General features: G+C 35.6%; 2 protein-coding genes and 1 long non-coding RNA gene across 4 annotated transcripts; all 3 read left to right on the plus strand.

Annotated features, from left to right (window-relative positions):
* Positions 1 to 1224: 1224 nt before the first annotated feature.
* LOC124434816 lies at positions 1225 to 10123 on the plus strand. The gene is made up of 10 exons (XM_046984744.1): positions 1225 to 1476; positions 2624 to 2729; positions 3421 to 3488; positions 5813 to 5940; positions 6604 to 6647; positions 7207 to 7358; positions 8023 to 8053; positions 8160 to 8320; positions 8395 to 8422; positions 8977 to 10123. The coding sequence occupies exons 1-10, from the start codon at positions 1240 to 1242 to the stop codon at positions 9018 to 9020; spliced, it is 999 nt and encodes a 332-aa protein (XP_046840700.1). The 5' UTR covers positions 1225 to 1239; the 3' UTR covers positions 9021 to 10123.
* A 1231-nt stretch (positions 10124 to 11354) lies between these two features.
* LOC124433762 lies at positions 11355 to 12405 on the plus strand. Its single transcript, XR_006944606.1, has 2 exons — positions 11355 to 11677; positions 11760 to 12405. It is a non-coding gene; the product is annotated as an uncharacterized LOC124433762 (long non-coding RNA).
* A 1372-nt stretch (positions 12406 to 13777) lies between these two features.
* On the plus strand, positions 13778 to 23474 carry LOC124433761. 2 transcript variants are annotated; one of them, XM_046983540.1, is made up of 9 exons: positions 13778 to 15084; positions 19077 to 19360; positions 19744 to 19867; positions 20097 to 20173; positions 20311 to 20474; positions 21119 to 21171; positions 21589 to 21731; positions 21907 to 21946; positions 22403 to 23474. In XM_046983540.1, the coding sequence occupies exons 1-9, from the start codon at positions 14778 to 14780 to the stop codon at positions 22702 to 22704; spliced, it is 1494 nt and encodes a 497-aa protein (XP_046839496.1). In that variant the 5' UTR covers positions 13778 to 14777; the 3' UTR covers positions 22705 to 23474. The 2 variants fall into 2 exon arrangements, with proteins under 2 accessions (XP_046839496.1, XP_046839495.1); XM_046983539.1 differs by having other exon boundaries at positions 13779 to 15084; positions 20308 to 20474.
* Positions 23475 to 23753: the final 279 nt, after the last annotated feature.

Raw genomic sequence — 23753 nt, forward strand, 5'->3', positions numbered from 1 at the left:
AAGGGGAAACTAATTTATAGATCAATTCAGGTTCTTCCCCCCCCCCAAAAAAAAAAGAATATAAAGACTCTCCTCGGTCTCAAACATGGGTATTTAGCAATTGTAACTTCACAAGTATGAACCCTGACTGGGGTATTGAGCTACCGTTACCACTTAAGTATAAATATTTGTAGTTTGTATTTCCAGAAATTGCAAGACTTTTAATAGAAATTTGAATATTAAGGTTGTGTGAAGAGAATGCAGTCATAATTAAAAAATAAAATTCACCACAAAACGTTTTGAACATCAGTTATTATTTAATCATGGTTATTGTTGTCATTTATTATTTATTGCAACAAGACGCAAGTTCTCTCATAATCAAAGTAATGGAAACTAATTTTTCAATCGTTTTCATACCTATTGCAATCACAAAACATAAAAAGTTATCTTATAAGCGATTGGTTGAGCACGAGGAATGACTTCATACAATAGAAATAACACAATCGTCGATTTTTGTAATTAAATTTTGGTATTTGGCCACATTATACTGTAGTATTTAGCCCATCGTTGGCGTTGTTACATTGAGATTATTATAAAAAGTAGAAGCAGAAAAGTGGTTTATTCACACGCGCACTTTTTGACAAACTAAAGGAGCATTATCGACGTTGCAGGCAATGATTTGCCTTGTTATAATACGTGCATGTATTACGAAGATTAAAGACAACACGATGCTTAAAACAGGAACCAATCACACGATGCCAGGATAATAAAGCTTGCCACAGGATAGCATGGCTTCAAAAATCTCTTGAAGACTATGATTTTCCAAATGCACAATTCCGAGCTAAGCTTCCTAGCTGACCTACTTCATGTTAAAATCACAGGAAATGAGTGAGCGAAATACAACACCCTCAGTGTATTGCTTGTTTGACGCTTGTTCTTTAAATAGTGAAACTACACACCCCACTTGTCTTAACATATACATGATTCATTCGCATATTAATCACGTGATCATTGCCCTCCGCTGACAGTGTTACACTGTTTATTAGATTATAATAATTCACAGTCGAGTATCATTTCCTAATGTATAATTAATCACGTAACTTCAGAAACAATGGCATTATCATAAAGGTATAGCTGAATTTAAAACTATAATTTATTTCGACGAACGTTCGATCAACAATTATTTTTCATCTTTCAGTATATCTACATCTGCAATATGATTTTCATCAACTAAACGACGCCGTAACAATAATTAATTTCATGATCACGTGCCCTTACCACCCGAATGTTTTGCCATCCAACTCCCATTTTAATCTTTTAACAGGTAATTGCTCGTGCTTAGTCACAGAGGAATCGGAAAAGAGTTATTTTCCTAATTGTACAATTAAAATAATTTACAACGAAGCAAATTTGTTTGAGCTACGCCATTTAGAAAATACTTCTGCGCTTTTCAACAAATATTCGACTAATTTGGCAAAGCAAAGAGGAAACTTTACGGTACGTAATGATCACCAGTTTCCTTATTAAAACTTCACCATAAGGAATTTACTGCTCAGTTTTATGAAATCATAACACAAAGTTTTTCACAAAGCATCGTGGGGGAAAACTTTCACTTTCCTTATCAAACTTCACAATACAGAGTTTATTGTTCAGATTAATAAGATTATCACAAAAACTTTTTCACAAAGCATCGTGGGGAAAAATGCAGTCTTCAAAGGCTTCACTTGCGTGAGTAAAGTTCGCTGTTGATAGAACATTTCGAATGAAATTTCTAATCACGCGATCGTTGCCAATAAGACTGGCCTGTATTCACATAGTCTGACCAAATAAACAATGCCGGCCGAACCCAAGAAACTATACGATTGGGAAATTTCCTATTTAACTATCGCTATTTATTGGCCCACTCAAATTCCAAATATATCCGACTATAAATTGCCAAGGAAGTACATGGCTTTGTCCCGAGAACTTCGCTTATAGGCGAAAATAGATGAAGGAAGGGTGGATTGCTCAAAGGTCAAGACACTTTCCAGAAAGCGATTATGATTCCACACAAAGCGCCCCATGATAATACAACAAAATCAAAATATTGCGAGACTATGCTGCATTGAGATGTTAGACTAGTTTGTACACAACTTCATTCGTCTCGACATCTCCTTTGCACATTTTCTCGCTCATTTAACCACAACCAAAGTGCCTTAGTCTTCAAAGAACTGTGTTTTTGTATTAAGTATTGCGCTGATCAAAATTCCTCGAAGTTTCGAAGTCGCGTGTTTCGAAACTTCGCGATGTTTTCCGTTGCATATTTTAGTGAGCTTGTTGAGATTGATCTCCTCATTTCCAAGTGCCTGCCCTTATATTACGTCAACAATGTGCCTCCATACACTTTCTTTTTATCAGTAGTTCGATGAAAAATTCTCACTATACTACATGCACTAAGTTTTTATGAGTTCAGTTGATTACTGTGAGCGGGGAGTCGTGTAAGGCAAGGTAACGGTTTCTTATGTTCATGAATTTCAGCAAAATCGAGTCTTACGCGGCGTGAGACATATCTACTCGTGCCAAATCAGGATGTTAGAATCTCTAGGTAACATTTACCTTTCAGAGTACATTATAAATCCGTGTGTGGTCTCCTTCTTTCATTTAGTGTATCATTGATCTGAGGAGGAGTGACACTTTCACCAAAGACGTTCTATTGAATATTCACTGCAAAGGAGACGAAATATACGAAATCATCAAAAGTAACCTGCTCAGTAAGTTAGCATTGTAGCATTCTATCAGATTTATATATTATATTTGACAACCAAGATAACATGAGTCCCTTTAAATATAGAGTAACGAAGTCAGCCGGTTTTTACTTCGACAATGCAAAGATTTTTGGGTTTATTCGCTGAAAAATTTGCAATTGTATAGGAGTAAAAGATTGCGCTGGCTTCACCACTCTAATATCTACACAAAGATGGAGTGGATATAGCAATACGATGGCTTTCTCACACTCGAAGTTTTAATAAAGAATATCGAATAATTGTCTGGCTTAACTCATGCGTATCTACGGCACAAGCTCTACTGTAACAAAATCCAGTTGAGTCGAGAACAACTACTGTGAACTACAACTGATCAGTATTTTTAATAATTTTACGCTAGTATTTACGGTTGCTTGAAGGAAATCTGCGCAATAAAGAGTATAAGTTATTAGACAGTATGAAACGTCATAACTGGCTGATGGACGTACATGATTAACATATAATTAATTTACCTACGCAATCAAACGTCATTCCAAAATGACTCAACTTCCTTTAAGCGACATAAAATACAAAACAATGCAAATTTTAGCAATTTTCCACGTTGTTGTCGGTCTTTAATCATGTATGAAAACTGACACGGTATTAAAATAAGATATAACATTAAAGAAGATTATACGCATCTCTTTCTTAAAAATTTCAGCAAGAGATATATCCAGAAGACGTGAATCCGAACTGACGACGACCACAGCTCCAGAAGGAACAAAAAAAGTAAGGTTCAAGTAAACGAAGAGCGAGTGTGTTAAATCGGGACATTAGCTACATTTCAACGAAGCTGATTTTCACAATGTGTTAAGTCACATAACAATGGGATAAGCCATCACTGATGTATTTTTTTTGTCACCATCTAACAAAATTATAGTAATGCTTTCGCGCATAGATTGTTCGTAACTTTATTACACTCTTTGTGTAGTTTCTATAAATGACGTCAAAATACGGAGTAAAGACTTTGATACCGCTTGTAGATAGAGATACTCAAGATAGAACACCTGCACGTAGCTACAGTACTGAAAACGTTTTTGTCGCATATCCGTAGAACAAGTGCTTTCGGTTTTCCGGGGGTTTTCGCAATCAAGTTAACAATTCAACTAATAATGAAGAATCGTGTCCCAGCTAAGCTTAAAGTTTATGTCTTTAAATGCTATTGACATGCATGATAGGAAAATTCGACTAGTTTGTTTACAGGAGCAACCACAGATGTTCAATTAAGACTAGCATAATTCATGTCTTGTAACACGAGGTTAATTTTGCACGTAGCTACAGTACTGAAAAAGATAGATAGCCTGCACGTAGCTAAAGTACTGAAAATGTTTTTGTCAAATATCCGTAGAATATGCCTCAGCGAAGTTCAAAGTTAATTTCTTTAAATGCTATTGACATGCATGATAGAAAAATTCGACTAGTTTGTTTACATGAGCAACCGCAGATGTCCAATTAAGACTAGCATAATTCATGTTTTGTAACACCAAGTTAATTTTGCACGTAGCTACAGTACTGAAAAAGATAGATAGCCTGCACGTAGCTACAATACTGAAGAAGTTTTTGTCAAATATACGAAGAACACGTACTTTCGATTTTTCGGGGTTTTTTCGCAACTAATAATGGAGAAAAGTGCCCTAGCTAATCTACAGGTCAAAGTCTTCAAATGTAATTCATAAGCATGATAGAAAAATTCGACTAATTTGTTTACAAAAGCAACCACAGATGTCCAATTAAGGCTAGCACAGTTCATGTCTTGTAACAACAAGTTCATTTACGTTCAGAACCTGCACGTAGCTGCAGTAATGAAAACGTTTTTTGTCAAATATCCGTTGAACAAGTGCTTTCGGTTTTTCGAGGTTTTTTGTGACTAATAATGAAGAATCGTGCCCCAGCTAAGCTCAAAGTTAATGTCTTTAAATGCAATTTACATTGCGTGTTAGAAAAGTTCGACTTATTTGTTTACAAGAGCAACCACAGATGTCCAATTAAGACTAGCATAATTCATGTCTTGTAACACGAGGTTAATTTTGCAGGTAGCTACAGTAGCTACTGAAAAAGATAGAGAACCTGCACGTAGCTACAGTAGCTACTGAAAAAGGTAGAGAGCCTGCACGTAGCAACACTGTACTGAAAAAGATAGAGAACCTGCACGTAGCTACACAGTACTGAAAAAGGTAGAGAGCCTGCATAGCTACAGTACTGAAAAGGTAGAGAACCTGCACGTAACAACAGTGCTGAAAAGAGAAACCTGCACATAGCTACAGAGTACTAAAAAAGGTAGAGAGCCTGCACGTAGCTACACAGTACTGAAAAAGGTAGAGAGCCTGCACGTAGCTACACAGTACTAAAAAAGGTAAAACCTGCAATACTACAGTACTAAAAAGGTAGAGGCCTGCACGTAGCTACATAGTACTGAAAAAGGTGAGAGCTATAATACTGAAAAGTTTTTGTCAAATATACAAAGAACAAATGCTTTCGATTTTCCGGGTTTTTTCCCAATCAAGTCAACAATTCAACCAATAATGAAGAATCGTGCCCCAGTGCTCAAAGATAATGTCTTTTAATGCAATTAACAAGCATGATAGAAAAATTCGACTAGTTAGTCAGGAATCGTGAGGAGCGGTCACCCAGTTCACATGAAGACCTGTTGAGCTTGAAAAATAATAACCAAGCACGTTGATCGATGATATGAAAATGTATATAAGATGGCAACAAACATTAACTAAGTTAGAAATATATCTTAATTAAGGTATGAATTGGGCAACGACAACTTCTTTACTGATGACAGCGTTTTGATATCAGATAGATAAGTTCAGAAACTATTTCTAATCCAAACTAACAAATCTCAATCTAATCTCAATTTTCAATTCGGTGTTTATTAACAACGTTTTACTATGACTTAAATATCTAAATTACTTCAAATGCTTTTTCCAATCAAAACCATTTGACAGCTCAAACAACTATCAAAACTGGTTGATTCTTATTTATAAACTTGATCGTCTGCACAATGGAAAACTCATTAGTTCACTTCAATCTACCATGTATTTTTGCAGGGTCAAGACAATAAATCCGACAACCCTAAATCCAGATTAGTGATTGGATTGAGTGTCGGATTGGGTGCGATGGTTGCAACTGTCACCACCTGTTGGACATGGGTTCGATGTCGAAGGAAAGAAAGAAGGTTTCCACCATAAATTAATTTTTAGCATTATTTATTAGCATTAATTAGCCTTTTTTAGCATTAATTATTTTTAAGTTTCATGGTAGTAACTCTCTACAGCCAGAGAATTTTTTCTCGATTCACTTTTATTTTGGCTTTTTGATTACGACACATTTATCAAACCGGGCATTCAAGGCTTATCTTTGATTGAAAAGAATCAAAAGGTCATAAAAATTGACAGCATTTTCATTAGATCATTCAAATACATTCAAAGATTTCGTGGACGCTAATAAGCCAAGAGATGACGCAGAAATCACTACAATACTTCACTCGGCCTCTTATCGTCTCTCTGTAATCTGAAAAATATTTTACCCGTGTATTATCCTTGACACCTGACTGAGTTTTCAATTCTATTTTCCCTCTCATCTATGAAAAAACTCATTGGAGTCTTCTCTATCATCTATCAAATTCTTCATTTGTGTCTTCCCTCGGTCATCTATCAAGAAACGTTTTTTTTTTCTTCTCTCCTTCCTCGAAACTCTACGTCTGCTGAAAAACGCTACTCGTGTCATCTTAAAAATATTACCTGTGTATGCTTTTGTGATCTGCCAAAATTTGACTTTCCTCTTTTCTTTTTTTCGTCTTAGAAACGCAGCTTTGCTAATGTATTCTTCTTTCTTATAGAAAAAACAATAATGATCAGGATGAGGAGTTCGGTTACATAGACGGTAAGTACATTAAAGAAGGTAAACCCCACGAAATACCAATATTCAATGTTATTCAGCACACATTGATACCAATTATCCATATAGACCATATATTATCCATATATTATCCATGTATAAACTATCAACACATTTACCTTCATCAACAAACTCTAAAGAATAACGATATCCATTTTTGTCACATATATCCATTTTTGTCACATTTATCCATTTTTGTCACATATATCCATTTTTGTCACCCACACACCACTTTTGTCACAGATATCCCTTTTTGTCACAGATGTCCCTTTTTGTCATCAATTTCTATTGCCACACTTTCTTTCTTTTCGATAAAAAGATGGCTGCATGCATTTATGTCGGTCTTTTTCATTAGTGATTTGGGCCTTATAACGGCAAAAGTATTCTTTAAGCGTAAATATGTTATCGCACTAAGAATGAGGTGGTATCCATTTTAATTTTCTCACGTGACATCAACAAGCGTGCCCCGAGCAATAACACTGATATCCTATCGTTCCTTGTTTTCCGTTCTATTTAAGTCTAAAAGCTTGTTCTTCTTTCATAGCGGAAGAAGACAGTGCTCCGTATCGCATAGTGGACCTTCAAACAAACATTTCCTCAGATGCGTCAGGATACACATTCCTGAAAGCGTCCGAACCCAATGAAGAAACACCTTACATGAAGTTGCTGCCAAAATCAGAGAGACTTCAAAACAAGGTAAGAAAAGTAAAGTTAGAATTAGACAAATGTTCGAACTGTATGTACATATTTTAAGTAGCCAGCCTTTGATTTATCTTACAGCCATTTGCAATTGACCGTACGGCGTGCATAAATTAAACGTTTGTTAAAGCTTCAAAACTTGACGTTACTAACGGCTAACTCATGGTTGCTAAGGCGTACACGCGTTAAGTTATGGAAGGTGGTTTTTTATTTAATAAACAACTGCGACTTGTTGAAATTTGGCAAGTATGGAAAGACGTTTGGAAACGTTAAACTCAATCGTTAGCTATATGACTTTAAATTGGTATTGGTTAGACACAGTGTGTCTTTGTCGTAGCCTTGGAGAGCGACACTTTGTTATTGACCCATGCTATCTCAGGGTTACGCCTTAGAAACAATCAGATAGCTGTATAGTAACGTCAAGTTAGCCGTTAGTAACGTCAAGTTTTGAAACTATAACAAAAGTTTAATTTATGCATGCCGCACGGTCAATTGCAAATGGCTGTAACGCTCTGTCCAAAATCTTTGTTTTCTACTGGTGGTTCCTTCCACCGAAAATACTTCAGTGTAAGTTAGATTATAGCAACGACTCAAAGTACTAAAACTGATGTGAGACTGTAAATAGGGTTGTTTCTAACAACAAACATCTACCACTTTTCAGGAAACTACAGGCAAATGTCCTCTATTGCAAGGTAATCGTGCTTCCATTTTCAAAGATGTAGCAGTAAAAAGTAAAACTGAATAAAACTACACAAAATTTTCTTGAGGTTTCCATAAGGTTTTATATTTTATTTAAAGGAGAGAAAAATTATAACCTGCTACCGACATCAAACCAGAAAATATTAAACAACAACAAAGATATTGCAGCTCAAAAGCATAAACATCAGCAGAATAAGTTTGATGAAGTCAAAGAAAATGATGACGATACACCATATGACACACTGTGGCCAACTACACAGGTATGATGTATAATTCTTAAGGGAAATGAAAGCTATTGATTTTTTCTCATTTGATATTTTTCTGCACGATTTAGAATTGTAAGAAGACAACAGACCTTCCGGGTGAGCATGAAATTTTGAAATGAGTATGCTAGAATTGTTATTTGAATCGACGTTGCTGCAACAAGATTTTCTGGGGTTTATAGGACTTCCTAAGTTTCAACACTTCTTTAGAGTTTTGAAAACACGTGACTCAAGTTCATAATGACACTAAAGGCCTAGTGAAATACATAAGGACCCCAGTTTCAGGAAGATATCATTCCTGTCTTAAGTTTGGATTTAACTTTCAACAACAGATCATTGCTGATATAAAAAACCTGATGCATGTAAGGACTCCACATAAGAAAACTCCATGAGAGCACAGCTCGCAAGGATGCACTTTCGAAACTCAATACATTTATAGCTGATGAGGGTATTACAAAAGAAACTATATCACTGAAGTAAATGATCTGTATAACAACAATGAGATCGTCAGCTCATTCATTAGGAAGGGAACTGAAATCGAGGAATAAGTTATGACTAAGAAACCAAATTGAAAGTCAAAAGCAGTGACTACCGTGAGCATTGGAAGTCGAAATTCGACATAAGATTAATCCAGGTGTTTTGTTCTTATATAGAAATCAAAGAGGAGCCCGTTTACTATGTCCTAGAGCAAACGTAACGACCGCCATAGCAATGAATCAAATCAAAGTCTATTGTAAAAGATAGTAGAAATCAGATAACAGAGTTGATGAACATATTCCTGTATGCGAGCTACTAAAATATATATTTATTATATAAAATGTAATATAATTCTAAAGACATCCTTAAAAATCTGCTACTTTATCTTATGTAAAAACTTCATTAAAAATATTATTAGAAGCTGAAATATCAACTTCGAAAAAAAAACTCGTGTTCATCAGTACGGTGCTATAGTGCCATGTGTGGAGGGTCAAATGTCTGCGCATGAGCAAGTTTTAGATATTGTGAATTACATGAAGTAATCTCCATTTTCAAAAATTGGAAAATCTTTTCGAAAGTAACTCATAATCTTAGAGCAACAGAACAGCGGCCAACGCAAAGAAACATATGCATGTCTTTGTTGGTTTAAAATCCTAAAAATATGCTACTTCATCTGGTGTAAACGTTTGTACAATAGAGAGTTTTAGTTTGGCGTTGACGACAAACTGCAAAAAGTCACGTGATCATGGCTTTGCAGTTTGCTTTGCGGGTTTACGTTGCGGTTTGCGGTTCACGTTTTAACGGCAAGAGGACCTTCTTGCGGTTGGTGAACTACGGCAAGATTTTTAGTACTTTTAACTCAATTAAGTGAGGTTTATGGCTCAATGTTAAATTTTTATGTAAGTATACAACATGACTATGCCTTTTACATTGACAAACTTTTCAAAAAACAAGAGATTTATCTTAGGAAAATGCGAATTGCAAAACGCAAACCTCAACGGCAAGCGGTAGTCGATGTTTGCCGCTTCCCTTAAACGCCAACCTAAAACTTTCTACTACACCTGTAGAAACTGAAATAAACTTTATAAGAAGAAATCCGCGCTTATCACCACGCTGCCATTTTTGCTTATGATCAAACATCTGCGCATGAGCAAATTTCAAGTGAGACGGAGAATGCGCATGCTCTAAAGTGTAGAAATCCCAATCAGCAATTGCTATTTCCTGTAAATTTACGTTGTAAAGTAAGGCTGTTCTCTGAAATAGAGCCTGCGTGTAAACATTTCTGTGTTAATATATCAAAGTGTCTCTTTCAGTGTAAAATCATTCGATGCACGTACGTATTTCTTATATTTTTCATTATTTTGCTCTATCAAAGTTTACAAAAGATGGCACTTGTTAAAAGAACAAAGAAAACGTGCAATTTTATGGGCCACACACGAGACTTTGCAACATTTGCCTTAGTATTTCTGAGAACGATAACTAACAACTATAACATCATGTTTTCAGATAAACTTATCGTAAACGCCGCAATAAATATCCTATACTTAGTAAGGTCAGAATTATTGTTCACACTTGAAGCCAGAAATAACATAAGAATTACAGTGTAAATGTCGCAAACATGACAGGAGTATCGCCCAGAAGCTATGTTTCTTTCCGAGCTGTAATAGGCCTCTGAAAAACAATTTTCTAACGTACAATAACATCAATAGCTTTTATAAAATATACAAAATTTCTTTTTATTCTCATGCCTATGGATGCAATAACTTCATGTCCAAACAAAGAAAACTTTTCGAGGTGAACTCGTGTGATGAACACATAACGATTAAAACAACAAAGCGAATGATTTGATCCAGATAGGTACACTTACATGTTTCTAGATGTAGATCGTCCAGATTAATGCAGTTCTGGGGACAGTTGGTGTTGGTGCTAACTGACGTTTCTACAACCTTTGAGGTAGTTATCTTCAGAGTCTATTCAAAACGTTTATCAATACCACCACCAACAATCCTACACAGGATTGCAATAACCTGGATCGACGATCTACAACTATCTGCAACTAAAAACAACACAATAATATATCTCCATATGGAACCCTGCACAACATATGATTTTGTGTTTGGTTTTCTAAAGAGAGATGACAAATTCATGATTGTAACGTTCACTTTAGTTTTGCTTGACGTCACCTGCTGTAACTCTAGCCACGAACGAAATACATTAAAAACCCACTCCCATCATAAAACTCGGCCCAGGAATGGTGGATTTGTTCATTTGCTTGTCGGCAAGGGTAAAGAGGAAGTTCGTTTATCATCTAACGACAGACGAATAGTAATTATACACATTCAAAAATTTTTTAACAATTAGAAACTCGCATTGCCACCGTAACCAAACACCTTTCCCAGCCGATAATTTGAAGAAATAAATTATAAAACACACTCTAAAAACATCATCTCGTAAACTAAAGATATCCAGTCATTATAGCAAGAGACAAGACTTAAAAGCAATATTTCAAAGTCAATATCAAGCTATTACGTGCTTATTTAAAAGCGAAAGTGATTTCAACTAGAGGCCAAGGCCAAGACTTCCAGTAATTAGGCCAAGGGCTCAGTGCCGTGGCAACGCATGACGCAAGAAAAGTCACCAAAATAAAAGATTGGCCATATCGAAACGCATTTCTCCGGATAAATGTCAAACTATTGTCGCAAGGTGAAATTTTGTATAAATGTAAACAATAATAAACTATTGTCGTAAATCTCCGTGGATTTTAACGATTACCTCACGGTACAATATCTAATACATTAAAATCATTAAATCTCCGAGGGGTAAAGCCACTCAATGCTACTTCAATACAAATACAATCCTTAAAAAAAAGGCGTCAAGGTCAGTATTATCACAATGATATTCGTCACTCAAAGATAAGATTTCAATGTTCTCTTGCTTATGTTTTTTCACACGAATGTAGATTTCGCAGATGATCAATTCGTATTTATCTTCAGACGAGATGCGTGAATCACAAAGATGGGTGAAGACAATAGCTTATTTTTGTTGCGTGCTACAGCAATAAAATGATTACTTTAGTAAATGCGCTTAACTCGTCACCATCCCAGGAATGTATTGTTTTACGGTGGTTTTAAATTGTTTACGTATTCTCTTCACCTAAAAATGCGGGTCGCATATCTTTCCAATCAAAGTAGCCCTGGTTTTAGTTTTTAATGTATAGCTAGAATATCTTTTCATCCTAGGAAAAAAGTTATGCATGATTCTTGTAGAAATGCTCGTTGAAAGTTGATTCAAAATAAATCTATGGACATTCAAGACAATGCAAGTGTTGAAAACCGTCGTTAAAACGCTTCATGAGTTTTAATTTTAACTTCCTTTTGCAAGTAGTGTGTACTATCTTAGCATATTAAGTAGCTAACTTTGTGTACTCATCTTTCTAAAACAAACTGTGTATACTATGCCCATTCTTAAATGTACGTATTTATTACTATATATCCCAATGTGTATATTTATGTGTAAATGCGTTTTTTATTCTGTGCGTTTTGTGTTGTGTTTCATGGTGTCTGATAATAAAAACTTCGAAATAAAGTCAAAAATCAACACTCATATCTACGTCTCTTGTTTAAAGTCAAATCTTGAACTTCAAGATGACTAAGATTTTCTTGGGAATCTGCCTTTTGAAACTGTCAGCAATTCTGCACATATATTTTCAAAAATCTCTGCCTACGTATTAAATATACCAGTGTGCACAATATTGACAAAATGAGCACCACATCTTAATGAGTAAATATTTAAAATTATGCAACGTGTACATAGATCATAAAGATATGCGATGTATATTTAAAACGATAAGATCTGATGAAGCCACAATGAAAACATGGGATGTAGCTAAATTGATATAAGTAAATATTTACTGATATATATTGTCACTTTCGGTATAGTGTAAATTTAAACATAGCTGTACAACTTATACTACTTATGAAACGTGTGGCCAATAAAACAAACAAACAAATAGTGATCATCACTCATAATGTAACGTAAACTTTCATTATGTTTTTTGTTATAAACTTTACGATATTTCCTCGTTCAAAGATACTGGAAGATCAGCTAAAATAACGCATATTTCCATAGGCTGTTTTACTTTTTATGAAGAAGATGATATTATTATTACAAAGTGCGAAACAGAAGCAGGGAATAAAGATCGTCATTTTTTTAACCTGTATATGTGTAATGTAAACATTTTAAAGGTATCGCCAATTTGTGTATGTCGACATTTGTCTTGAGACTTTCACTTTATCGATAAATATACGTCAAAAATAACAATGAATATCAAGATAAATAATACATATAAAGCACAGTAACGATGCTATTCTTTCGCTGAATGCTAAATGTAAAATTTTAAGTGATTTTTAAACACCTTTTGTATGTGCAATGATCAATTAGAAATCAAAAACGAAAAAATTTCAAAGTGCGATCTGCATATCTCATCTATGCTAATGAGAGAGCTATACGTTGTGTAATAAAAGATAAAATTTTGATTTTAAAAATTTACAAATCTTCGTCTGCGATCATAGAATTAATAACGAATATTCACTCAATTACGAATTTCTCACTCTGCACCATTACACGGAGTAATACAGAGTAAATTTTCTCCCAGATATAGCTGACAGACGTTTATAGCAACGAGATGAGAGGAAACCATTCATTTCAATAACAATTTCTCTTTGATACACAATACAACGCAAGCGTATTGACCTGTTTTGATGATTGTCAACATCACTCTATGCAGTGACCTCTTGTAGTTATAGCTTCTTCAGGTGGGAAATTAGCAAATGCAGCTTGCTTTCAATACGTGGCCCATTTCGCGTTCTTTATCTGTGTGGCCGACACCTGCCCAATCATAACAAAACCCTTCAACTCGTTAGCTATTCATTCCCCCATTATGAATAATCTTCGTCTCTGTGTTCTCAGACGACATTTAATACGACGTGAGGTGTTGATAGAAGCTATTTATTGATTTCCTTCAAACAAGATAATCTTTCGCCTCGCCCTGTTGAGTTTGGATTTCAAATTACGATGCGCTTTAAAATAAGGCTACGCAACGAAATAAATATCGACGCGGCCACTGGAAAAGTCAATGAAAGTACAAAATAAGTTGGCACAACATTTTGAATTTATGATAGGATTACGTCATCAAAATTTGCAACGCAAACACCTCTAGGACGTTGAATTGTTGCGGAATCGTATATTAGATCAACAAAGCCATCCGACGGGCCAATAAACAAAGAAGAATCAAGAACTCTTTAACGATAAGTAAATATGTTCGGTAAAGAAAACTGACATCAAGTTTTGGTGCAGCAAGCAAACCAAGATCTGCCTGCAGTTAATACCTTCGCGTACATGAAAAAGAGAATATATAGATAAAGGCGCATTAAGGAAGACGTCAAAGACGCGTGTGCGTGATATTGATAACAAGGACATATACCTGAGCACGAACACGAGATCTCTTACGTAGTAGGAGTTAAAATTTTGAACAGAATCGAAGACACCGAGAAACTGAATCACGGGCACTTGGAAGTCGCACATACGAAACTTTGTAACCTGAAATTATCGCTAATGCACGCATGGCTGAGCGTCTCTCCAAATATTGCTGAAAGGAATATAGAAAAGCATAAAAATAAAAGAAAAACAGAACGAGGGACGACGTATTGACACTTCAATAATCTTTACAGAAGAAAAGGAAAAGGTATCGAAAAGAAAGAAGGCATCTGTTCGCGGTGGCAAATAAGAAAAACTACTAGCAAATCAGAACGCTTTCAAAACACGTGCACGAACTCGCCGGAAAAAGAAATAACTGAAGCCATTCGTCTTACTTAGCATACTAACGACGGACCGTCACCAAATCCTTTACAGCATCTACTTAATTTAAAAGCCATAAGCGTTTAATTCATATTAAATTTCCAAATCAAAGCATTTCTACATGTGGAGCGCAAACTTCAAAGACATGACCCATTTTATTGTCATCTACTCGTGGATTTCTTTGGCGCTCGTCACGTTATCGCCCAAAAGCGCAAATTGTGCAAATGTCGCGGTTGTATGGCGATCAAGCGACGGAGACAAATTCACAAATCCCTTTGACAATAGAAATATGGACAGTTGCCGAAACGCGAACGCGCATTGTTTTACGTCGCCTCCATGCATCTTTTGCAAGTGCAATAAAGAGAGGCAAACATATCGCATGGATTCTAGAACATGTATATCCTCAAGAAACGTAAGAAATATCACAGGTTAGTGTCCTATGTTCGCATTCTACGGTAGTATAACAGTCAGCAGCTGACTGACTGTCAGCTAGTGCTTTCCTACTTAGTGAAGTTTCCCATGAGTCCATAACCGGTAATCCACTAATGTAGTTAGATTAACGATTCGTCTCAATATAAACCACGAAGCGGTAAACCACACAAAATAATCATAATAATGCGACAGAATGGCGAATAAAAACTTTGGAAATATGGCCTGTTAAGTTAATTGGTACAGAAAATGTGATTAATCAACAGTTCTTTGCGAAATGAAAATGTGATTAATTAAAATGTCTTTGGAAATTTAGTTGTGGTTCATTGATAATGAGAGAGTGTTTTCATGTGAACTATAAAAAAAGAAAATAACTGAGGTATAAGTATTGCAAAGATAACGAAAGGAGAGACACTACAATAGAAACATCACGGGAACCATTTCACAATAAAAAATTAAAGTTCAAAGAAGATGATCCTTCATCTTATCTTTGGAGCAGTCATTTTACACTTAACTTTGATCATAGGCACAAGAAAACTCGCCGCAACCAAAACCCCAGGTATAATCCTCCATACATAATCCCCCACTAAGACACCATGCTTTTGATTCGTATTGAACTTCCTTATTAATGACAAAGAGCTCTTGCTGTTACTTGCTTGCGTGCGTGCGTGCGTGTGCGTGCGTGCTTTTTTGAAAGTGGAAAACCACTTAATCAGAACACTTGGTCACGGGATAATTTCCTCTTTGGCGTGTGATCGTTGTTGTTTTCATAACAAAGTACGGCTATTTTTGTAAACTGTCAGGTCTATTTATGGATGAAAGGAAAGTTTAAAAGGTCTTGCTCGGGTGCTATTCATTAAATGACTTGTGAAAAAATTTTGAAAAAATATGATGGCGCCATGCTCGTGGAAGTCGACTAATTTTCAATTAAATTTGTTCAGAAAGCTGGCAAAAAATTAAATTGTCTTTATGATAAGCTTCGAAAAGTACGATGTTTCTTGCTAACTAGTATTCTACCAAAATACCACTCTTGGGAAGATGTGTTACGGCTTTCATATTTGCAATACACAACGAGATATTGCACTGAGTTGAAATGCCGCCTTTCCGGAATCGTCTGTTACAATATTATTTCTAGACGTTTCCGTCAGACTATAATGTAGATTTCGATTTCACCAAACTGACTTCTCGTGAAAGCGTAAATAATTTTAGAACAAAATTTCACTCAAACATTTGTAATGATTCCGAATTATTATTTATCGAGTATTTTCAAATGATCTCACGATTGCATAGTCACATGACTTTACAGCACCAGGGGGGAAGGACATTAAAAAATACTTTCGGATGTTCCACGCTCAGGGATGGCCGACTTTTGCAGAGTCGTCTTTTAATAGAAGAGCCCACAATTTTAACCGACTTTATGTCCACAGTCAGTCTCTGAGCCGACTTTTTATAAACACGTTTTACCAAAGCTGAGAGAGTACACACCCGCACGACTCCTTAATGCACGCCCCTGGAAAACGTGTGTGTAACTCAAGACCGGAAGTTAGGACGCAAACATTCGGAACTATTATTTTAAAGCTTAGCTGAAGGTTTAGGGAATTCATACTCATGTTTAGATGAATTTTCTAAAAGTTCATTTCATAATGGGATATTGGTCATTAAAAGTGCATTAGGAGCGGTTTACACGAGTCCCATCAGGAGGCTAGACCTACCAGGGCAATGGGGTTCCGTGTGCTATTCTAAATCTATATTAAAATCTTTTACATGAAAGATAGAATAATGCAACTAGTAGGGTTGAAAATTAAACGATTTCGGAATTCGCACGTGTTGATGGATCACTTTTTAGCAATGGCTGCAAAAAAAAAGCATGAAATGGAGTACACGCATAAAGAAAGATTATTGTATACAACTGTTGTGGTTTTATGCATGGCATTCTCTATTTAGCGTTACAGCACGTGGCGTAGCCCATAGCATATTAAAGTAGATTTAATAAGAACTTTATAAAACGACACATAGTTGTGTTTATCAAACTAAATTTCTATATTAACATAAAGCAACAATTCAAACTAGCAATACGTTAAATAAATCATTAAATTGTCCAAAAAAAAGCTATTTTCTTTAATTTGCCCATCTTTAAGGTCAAAACAGGATGGAGAAACTTATCTGATATAATGAAAATTTCGGTACGTCCTTTGACATGTATGACGTCATCGTGACATCATCTGTGACGTCATGGATAAAATTAATAAAGCCATACAGCTCAATTATTGTGTTCAGCAGAATGGTGCAGAACTTAGCAGTATATAAACTTACATAATGTTTGAGATATGGTTGTGTCACTAGTTTTGAATTGTGAGAATGTTAAAAATATTATCATATCCCATATATCGGCACATAAATATAAGTAGGATGCACTTACCAAACATAGTTATCTATTACCAAAATGTGCATCCCAATGACTAGTCGAACAATCTGGTTAGGGCATTGATACTTGGACATATTTTTGAAAAGCAAGAGGTTGTTTGGAATTGAATCCAATCAAATATAACATTTCAGCAGATTTTAATCTTTCCCCCAACCCCCTGCCCCCCTCCCTCACACACACTTTCCCTCAAAACAACTAAATATATGTTTGGTGTCATGATCAAAATAGAGCTTAATTATCATAAAGCCTGTGATGTTGAGATTTGACTTTGAGATAAAAATGCACATGAATTACAAGGCATAAACCATATGTAAATAAATATGTAAATAAACCATATGTAAAATGGCATATTTAGATTTAAATGTGGAATGCACAATTACACTATCTTGCCACTTCCACAAACATGTCGGACATTTTTATATTTGAAAACGTTTTTTAATCGTAAAACTAACTTTAATCCTTTAAACATCAAACAAGATAAACAGTGTGTGCCATTCTCCTAATTCATACATTTGTGTTTCAATTCACAATGAATTTTGACATGAAAGCGAATTTGCAAGCATGGTCCGCAACGAATTTCTGAACATTTCAAACAAATGAGGTCTAAAATCAATTTGACGCAAAATACTTAGTTATTTGCTTTGCTTACTTCAATAAAGCGTCCTCCAGTCTTTCTTTTATCGTCATCGACGGTGTACAAGTCTATTTCCAACAATTTAAAAAGAAAAAACTAAAACAAATGTTTGTTTTCTGTATAACTTTGACATTTCTGGATAGAAGTTCGAATAGTTCGCATTTCCACAACGTGCAACTTGGTCACGTGACAAATGAAAGTGTTCTGATTGGGTGAGATTGACGATTGACTTAGCTCTTTCCCAAGGCTTGTAGGAGTGGTAGGGGGAGGAGGCTATAAGGTTTTTGATCTTTTTTCTAGCAAGTTTATTTACATCAGTCGCTTTTAAGTTTATCTTAAAACAATTTAGTCTTTCAAAAAATAAATAAAAGTTATATGGTGCCAAATGCTCTTTGAAACAAGAACACTTTTTGCGCAAAACTTTTAAAATTCACGAAGAGAGGGAGAGTGTCCCCATTGTCCTTCCCATAGTTACCAGGTCTCTGTTGATGTTAGATTAATTCAGACTCACTTGATGCAAACTCTCAGCAATGAAAAATTGGACATTATTCTTACTTACAGGGTGGTTTTCGTTTAAGCGAGTTTATAAGAGGTTAAAATTAGTAACATATTAGCAAGGACCCGAGAGCAATGTCTGTTGACGATGGGCATCCTCATCTGAGAGGTGTCTGCAAGAAAAGATTCGACTATATACGAATACTTTTATCAAGCCCTATGTTCTAGTATCATTTTGGATACATATGTACCACTGTGTGCCATTTCACTCCATATATATGTGCTGCTCACATAACATAAACTGTAAAGGTTTTTCGTACGTGTCTAAATAACCAAGCGTTATTTCGTTCGTATATGTGAGATTAAATATAAAAACGATCAACAACAGCACAAAACAGATCAGTTCTTTATCCAAATCTCCGTTGTGTCATATTTAGGATGCAAATCTTTGGGCCAGCAAATTCAACATGGTCAAGGGTATATCACGGATCAAAACCTTCCAATCTTGGATTTCTCGAGAAAAGGGAGAAAATATGTTCGATTTTTGGGGTTAAGTAGAATGGCACAAGGATACTATGAAAACACGATAAATTGTGACATAAAAAACAGTTCGGCGTACCTCAGTAACGAAGGAGACTGGCGCACATGGCCAAATGTCAATGATATTTTTACAGCAAGAGCTCAGCTCATGCCTAACGATGCAATCTTTCTCGTTCTGGAGGTAAGATGTGACTGATATCATTGCTTTCTGCTGTGTCTCTAAGAATTTTGTTTGATTGAGATGTAATTCTAAATCCAAATTCAAAACTGAGTCTAAATCTCAATCTAATCTTTTCTTGTGAAGAAAGGAAGTTTCATTGGCTCATTGTTGAAGCATGAGCATAAAATTGAAATCCTCGTTTTTTTTTCATCATAAATCTTTAGGTCTAAATCGCTAAATTAAACTTTCCTTAATCTAAAACCCTGTTCATGTGAATTTTTTTATTTTTTCTGCTCTAGAAAATAGTTCGATCATTTTTGAGAAACTTTGCATGTAATTTGTTAATGAAAAACATGATTGAAGCCTCACATTTCCTCTTTTCAAATCATTGATTTCTTATTCAGTGGGAGAAAGTTGATAAAAAATACCTCGGATTGATCGCTAAACTGATGTTTTCGTGCAGCAAAGCAAACGATAATCCAGAGACTGGATGCTTCGTTTTCAAAAGCGAAGGAAATCAAAGTTTAGGTGAGTTTAATTGCCTAAGAATACCAGAATACAGGGAGATCGAGTCATCAGTGAAATCAGATCCATGTAAATAGCTTTGTTTATTGCAGTCAATAATCCAAACAGAACTAATTATACACGTGAAATTTTTCTGTTTGCCTTTCAAAGTAAATTACTTTTTAATATATGAAGGAAAAGTTTGTCCTAATACCTTTTTTGAAGGATAAGTTCATGTGTTTTATTATTATAGATGTACTTCCAACTCCTACCACCAAAATGACAATCTCCACACTGAAATTTAATGTCATACCTACAACAAAACCTAAGGTAGGTAGAAATTTTCATTACACTATTCTGAGTAAGACTATCTTTTGAGCACGGTTCTTCAAAACTGTTGTTCTTCATGCATTTAAATCTGTAAAGCCCGTTTGGGTCTTAAATGTTTCAAATTTACATTTCAGCAGGTGACATCTGCAAAGGTAACAGTCCCCGTCGAGCGAGAAGATATTATTGAAAGCAAAACGTTTAGTGTGCCGATGTCGATTATCATTGGAGTATCCGTCGGAGTATGTCTCGTCATTATCGTTGTCATCCTTTTCGCTGTTTGCTTTGTTCGTCACAGGACAAGGTAAAGAGAATTCAAAATCTTATAAATAGTCATTTCGCGATTTGTTATGATTGAACGCAAAAATGTAGGCAAGTTTTCGAGTGGAAAATTTCAGGTGAGAGGTGGATTCAGGGCAAGCTCTACTATATAGTTGCGAGACAAGGCGGATGTTGTATGGCTTAGAGACAGTAGCATTGAGGAAAGAACAGATGGCAAAGTTGGAAGTACATAGCCGTCTGAAGATGGTAATTAAGGTTCTCTTCAGGGGTTAGACCTTTTGACATAATCAGAAGCAAGGATATCTGACGTGCAGCATGTGTTAGATGTTTTACACAAGAGGCCAGGCCCAAAACTATACTTAGATGATTAGGCTATGTGCATAGGATCAGTAGAATGATATTAACGTCAAGATTAAAAGGTAAGAGTCTTAGAGGAAGATACATGGTTACACTAGAAAAGATCATAATGCTATGTGCGTTGAGACAAGAAAATACAGTAGACAAAACTAGATATAGCTGACTGATGAAGAAGCAAGAAGAGAGAGAAAGGGTTTTAGAGATTGACAGCAAAACCATTGCCAATTTAACTGTTTTCTTCGCCAGTTAACATTGATAGCGTCTATTGAAGATGTTCCCTTTTATTCATTTTTGATTTGCTCTTCACAGAAAACATCCACAGCCAAAGGTGTCTCAAGGCAACAGTGAACCACCTCCCAAAGGTAAGATTTTTCAATACATTAGGTTTATTCATCTTTGCAGGTTGCATTCTTGTTATTGGTCACGAAATAGGTAGTTTTCACCTACAATCATTGCATCATCAATTATATCATGTTATTTGAATTACGACGATTGTTTGACCATCCTCGACCATGATTTTCATCTTTTTGACATATATTTTGGCTTTGTTGCTTTCGAGATGCAAAACTCCGGGGAATGGATGTCGCATGTCCTTCTATCTAACTTTAAATTCTTTTCATAATTTTGCTGATAAAACTAAAGGAATTAGCGCGAAAAAACTTTGTAATTATAGTTATGATTATAGATATCGATCAAAATAAAAGTGTAAACAAAGAGCTCTCTTTTCCAACACAGACATATTGCAATTGTTCTATAACAGATTCATTTTCTCTTTTCAGTACACATGACGACACAAGCTCGATTCGGTTTGATTCAAGATACGACCGTCATTGAGGTGGATGACGAAGATTACACGAGTTTGAAAACGAATAGGGAAAGCTATGATCCATATTGTTCGCTGAGCAGAGACAATGCTGATATGGTATGAATTGTTTGTGATAAAAGGGGATATACCCTAAGGGTTGTAGGAGCAGAGTACGCAGAAAAGTGGCTTAAAATTGTCTTAAATGAATGCATTCTTCTCGTCTCTAAAGACGATAAGTATAGAAATGACTTTAGATCAATTTAACTAACAAACTTGCTGTTTGCATTCATAGAATGTGATTGAAACCATATTAAAAGACGCAGCTTCAATGGGTAAGATCAAATTCTTGAAGTTATCAGATTAATCAACTTGTCGCCATGACTCTTGTAATTTACGCACAAGGAAAGATTTTTGTTGATAGTGTTAAAAGTTAACCGTCCATTCATTGAATGTACAGTAATTCTCTAAGAACCTTTCAAACAGAAATCTAAACTTCATGCTTCAGTTGCATACAAAAAGTTGGAAAAATTTCTTGAGCTGGCTGATTTTATTGCATGCATGCGCCTGAAAGTTGAATATGGGCATTTCATAATCACAGAAAGAATTTAATTGTTTTTCTGGTCAGTTGGTTTCATTAGTATTGAACTATTAGGTTTTTTACCTTCAAGATGAAGTCGGTACATTTGTACGTCATAAAATGTGTCTCCCAGCAAAATTCCCACTAAATTTTTCCAATTTTCTCATCGATCGATTTGTTGAGGTTTATATTATCCTTACCTATCCTTTAGAATCAATTTCTGCTTCATATGAGCCGCGATACAGCTGCCACTTGTCCAAAAATAATGGCGTGATTATCGAAAGTGTGAAATCTCCTTTGCGAAACCAATCGAGTTATCCCCTCCTGAAAAGGGACGATGACGTCACTGAGGATGATGATTCAAACGATCCCGATTACGAAGAGATGGACGACGACGAATATAATACTTTAATTTCCTCGTCTGGAATACCGAGTGTCAAGCCTCCGCTCCCAGACCGTGTTTACCATGAGTTAGAACCACCAAGGACAAGACATCATTCGGAATCACTGTAATGCTTTGAGCGCTTACGCCAGCCATTAGAATCATTTTCATTTTTCAGGGCCCCCGAAGATGGTAGCAAATTGGGTTGTTACTGTAACAATATGTCTACTTCTATTACATCGTCTGGTCATTCAACGCCACGGCGCTAGAGGCCGAGAAATGAAGAAGAAACAACAAGAGTTAAGTCAAAGAAAGAAGTTGTTTCACATTTAATTAGTCCGCTTTTCGGCAGAAAACAATCCCTAAAGTCTACAAGATATGGCCTAACAGAAGCTCAATACCAAATGCAAACACAAGCGCGCAAAGCATTACCGCGACAAAGATATTTAATTATTCATGTACGTGAACTTTCGTTCATAGAAGTGTTGTCAATATGCATCAAGTTTCCTCAATTGAGTTTGAAAACAATTCGCTTGAAAAGTCGTTCCTTCAAGATTTACGCTTTATTGTACTCTACTGAGACTCGAACTGGTCTAAATTGCCTATTTGCCATGGCACATTAGCCACTCCAGAGAAATCGAGTTGGGGCCTTATTGCACACATCTATAAAATACCACAAATAGCTAAATTTAAAGAAAGTGTTTGATAAAAACATTTAAAAAAGATTAAAGGTAGCCAACTTGAAACAATAAAAGTATAAAACAGTACTCAAATGCTCCAGGAACATAATTATCATTAACAACTTCTCTTTCTAAAGTATTTTAATCAGTGTGCAATGTCTCCGAAATCTGAAATTGTTTTGAAATGTATTGTGTAAATATAGTTGTTTTTGACCATGCAATTTCTTTAATGATTATACTGCATAGTACAATAACATCGTCATGTAAAATGCGAGAAATGCCTTTTAAAGACTCTAAAATCCAGTCAGTAGCCAGTCTGAGCCTGACTTTTCTCCTTAGACCAGTAGCACTCATTTTCAGCTTCTCTCCAAACGGCCTAACACTGACTCTAACCGCAAACCCCCAAAGTGTGTGATTATGAGACTAATTATTTGAGGTCTGTTTGATCATTCGAAGACTTTACAGCTCCGGCATGGGGAAAGTGATAAAAGGTCGAAAAC

Source organism: Xenia sp. Carnegie-2017, unplaced genomic scaffold, assembly GCF_021976095.1.
Source record: "Xenia sp. Carnegie-2017 unplaced genomic scaffold, XeniaSp_v1 HiC_scaffold_14, whole genome shotgun sequence".
NCBI classification, from domain to species: domain Eukaryota; kingdom Metazoa; phylum Cnidaria; class Anthozoa; order Malacalcyonacea; family Xeniidae; genus Xenia; species Xenia sp. Carnegie-2017.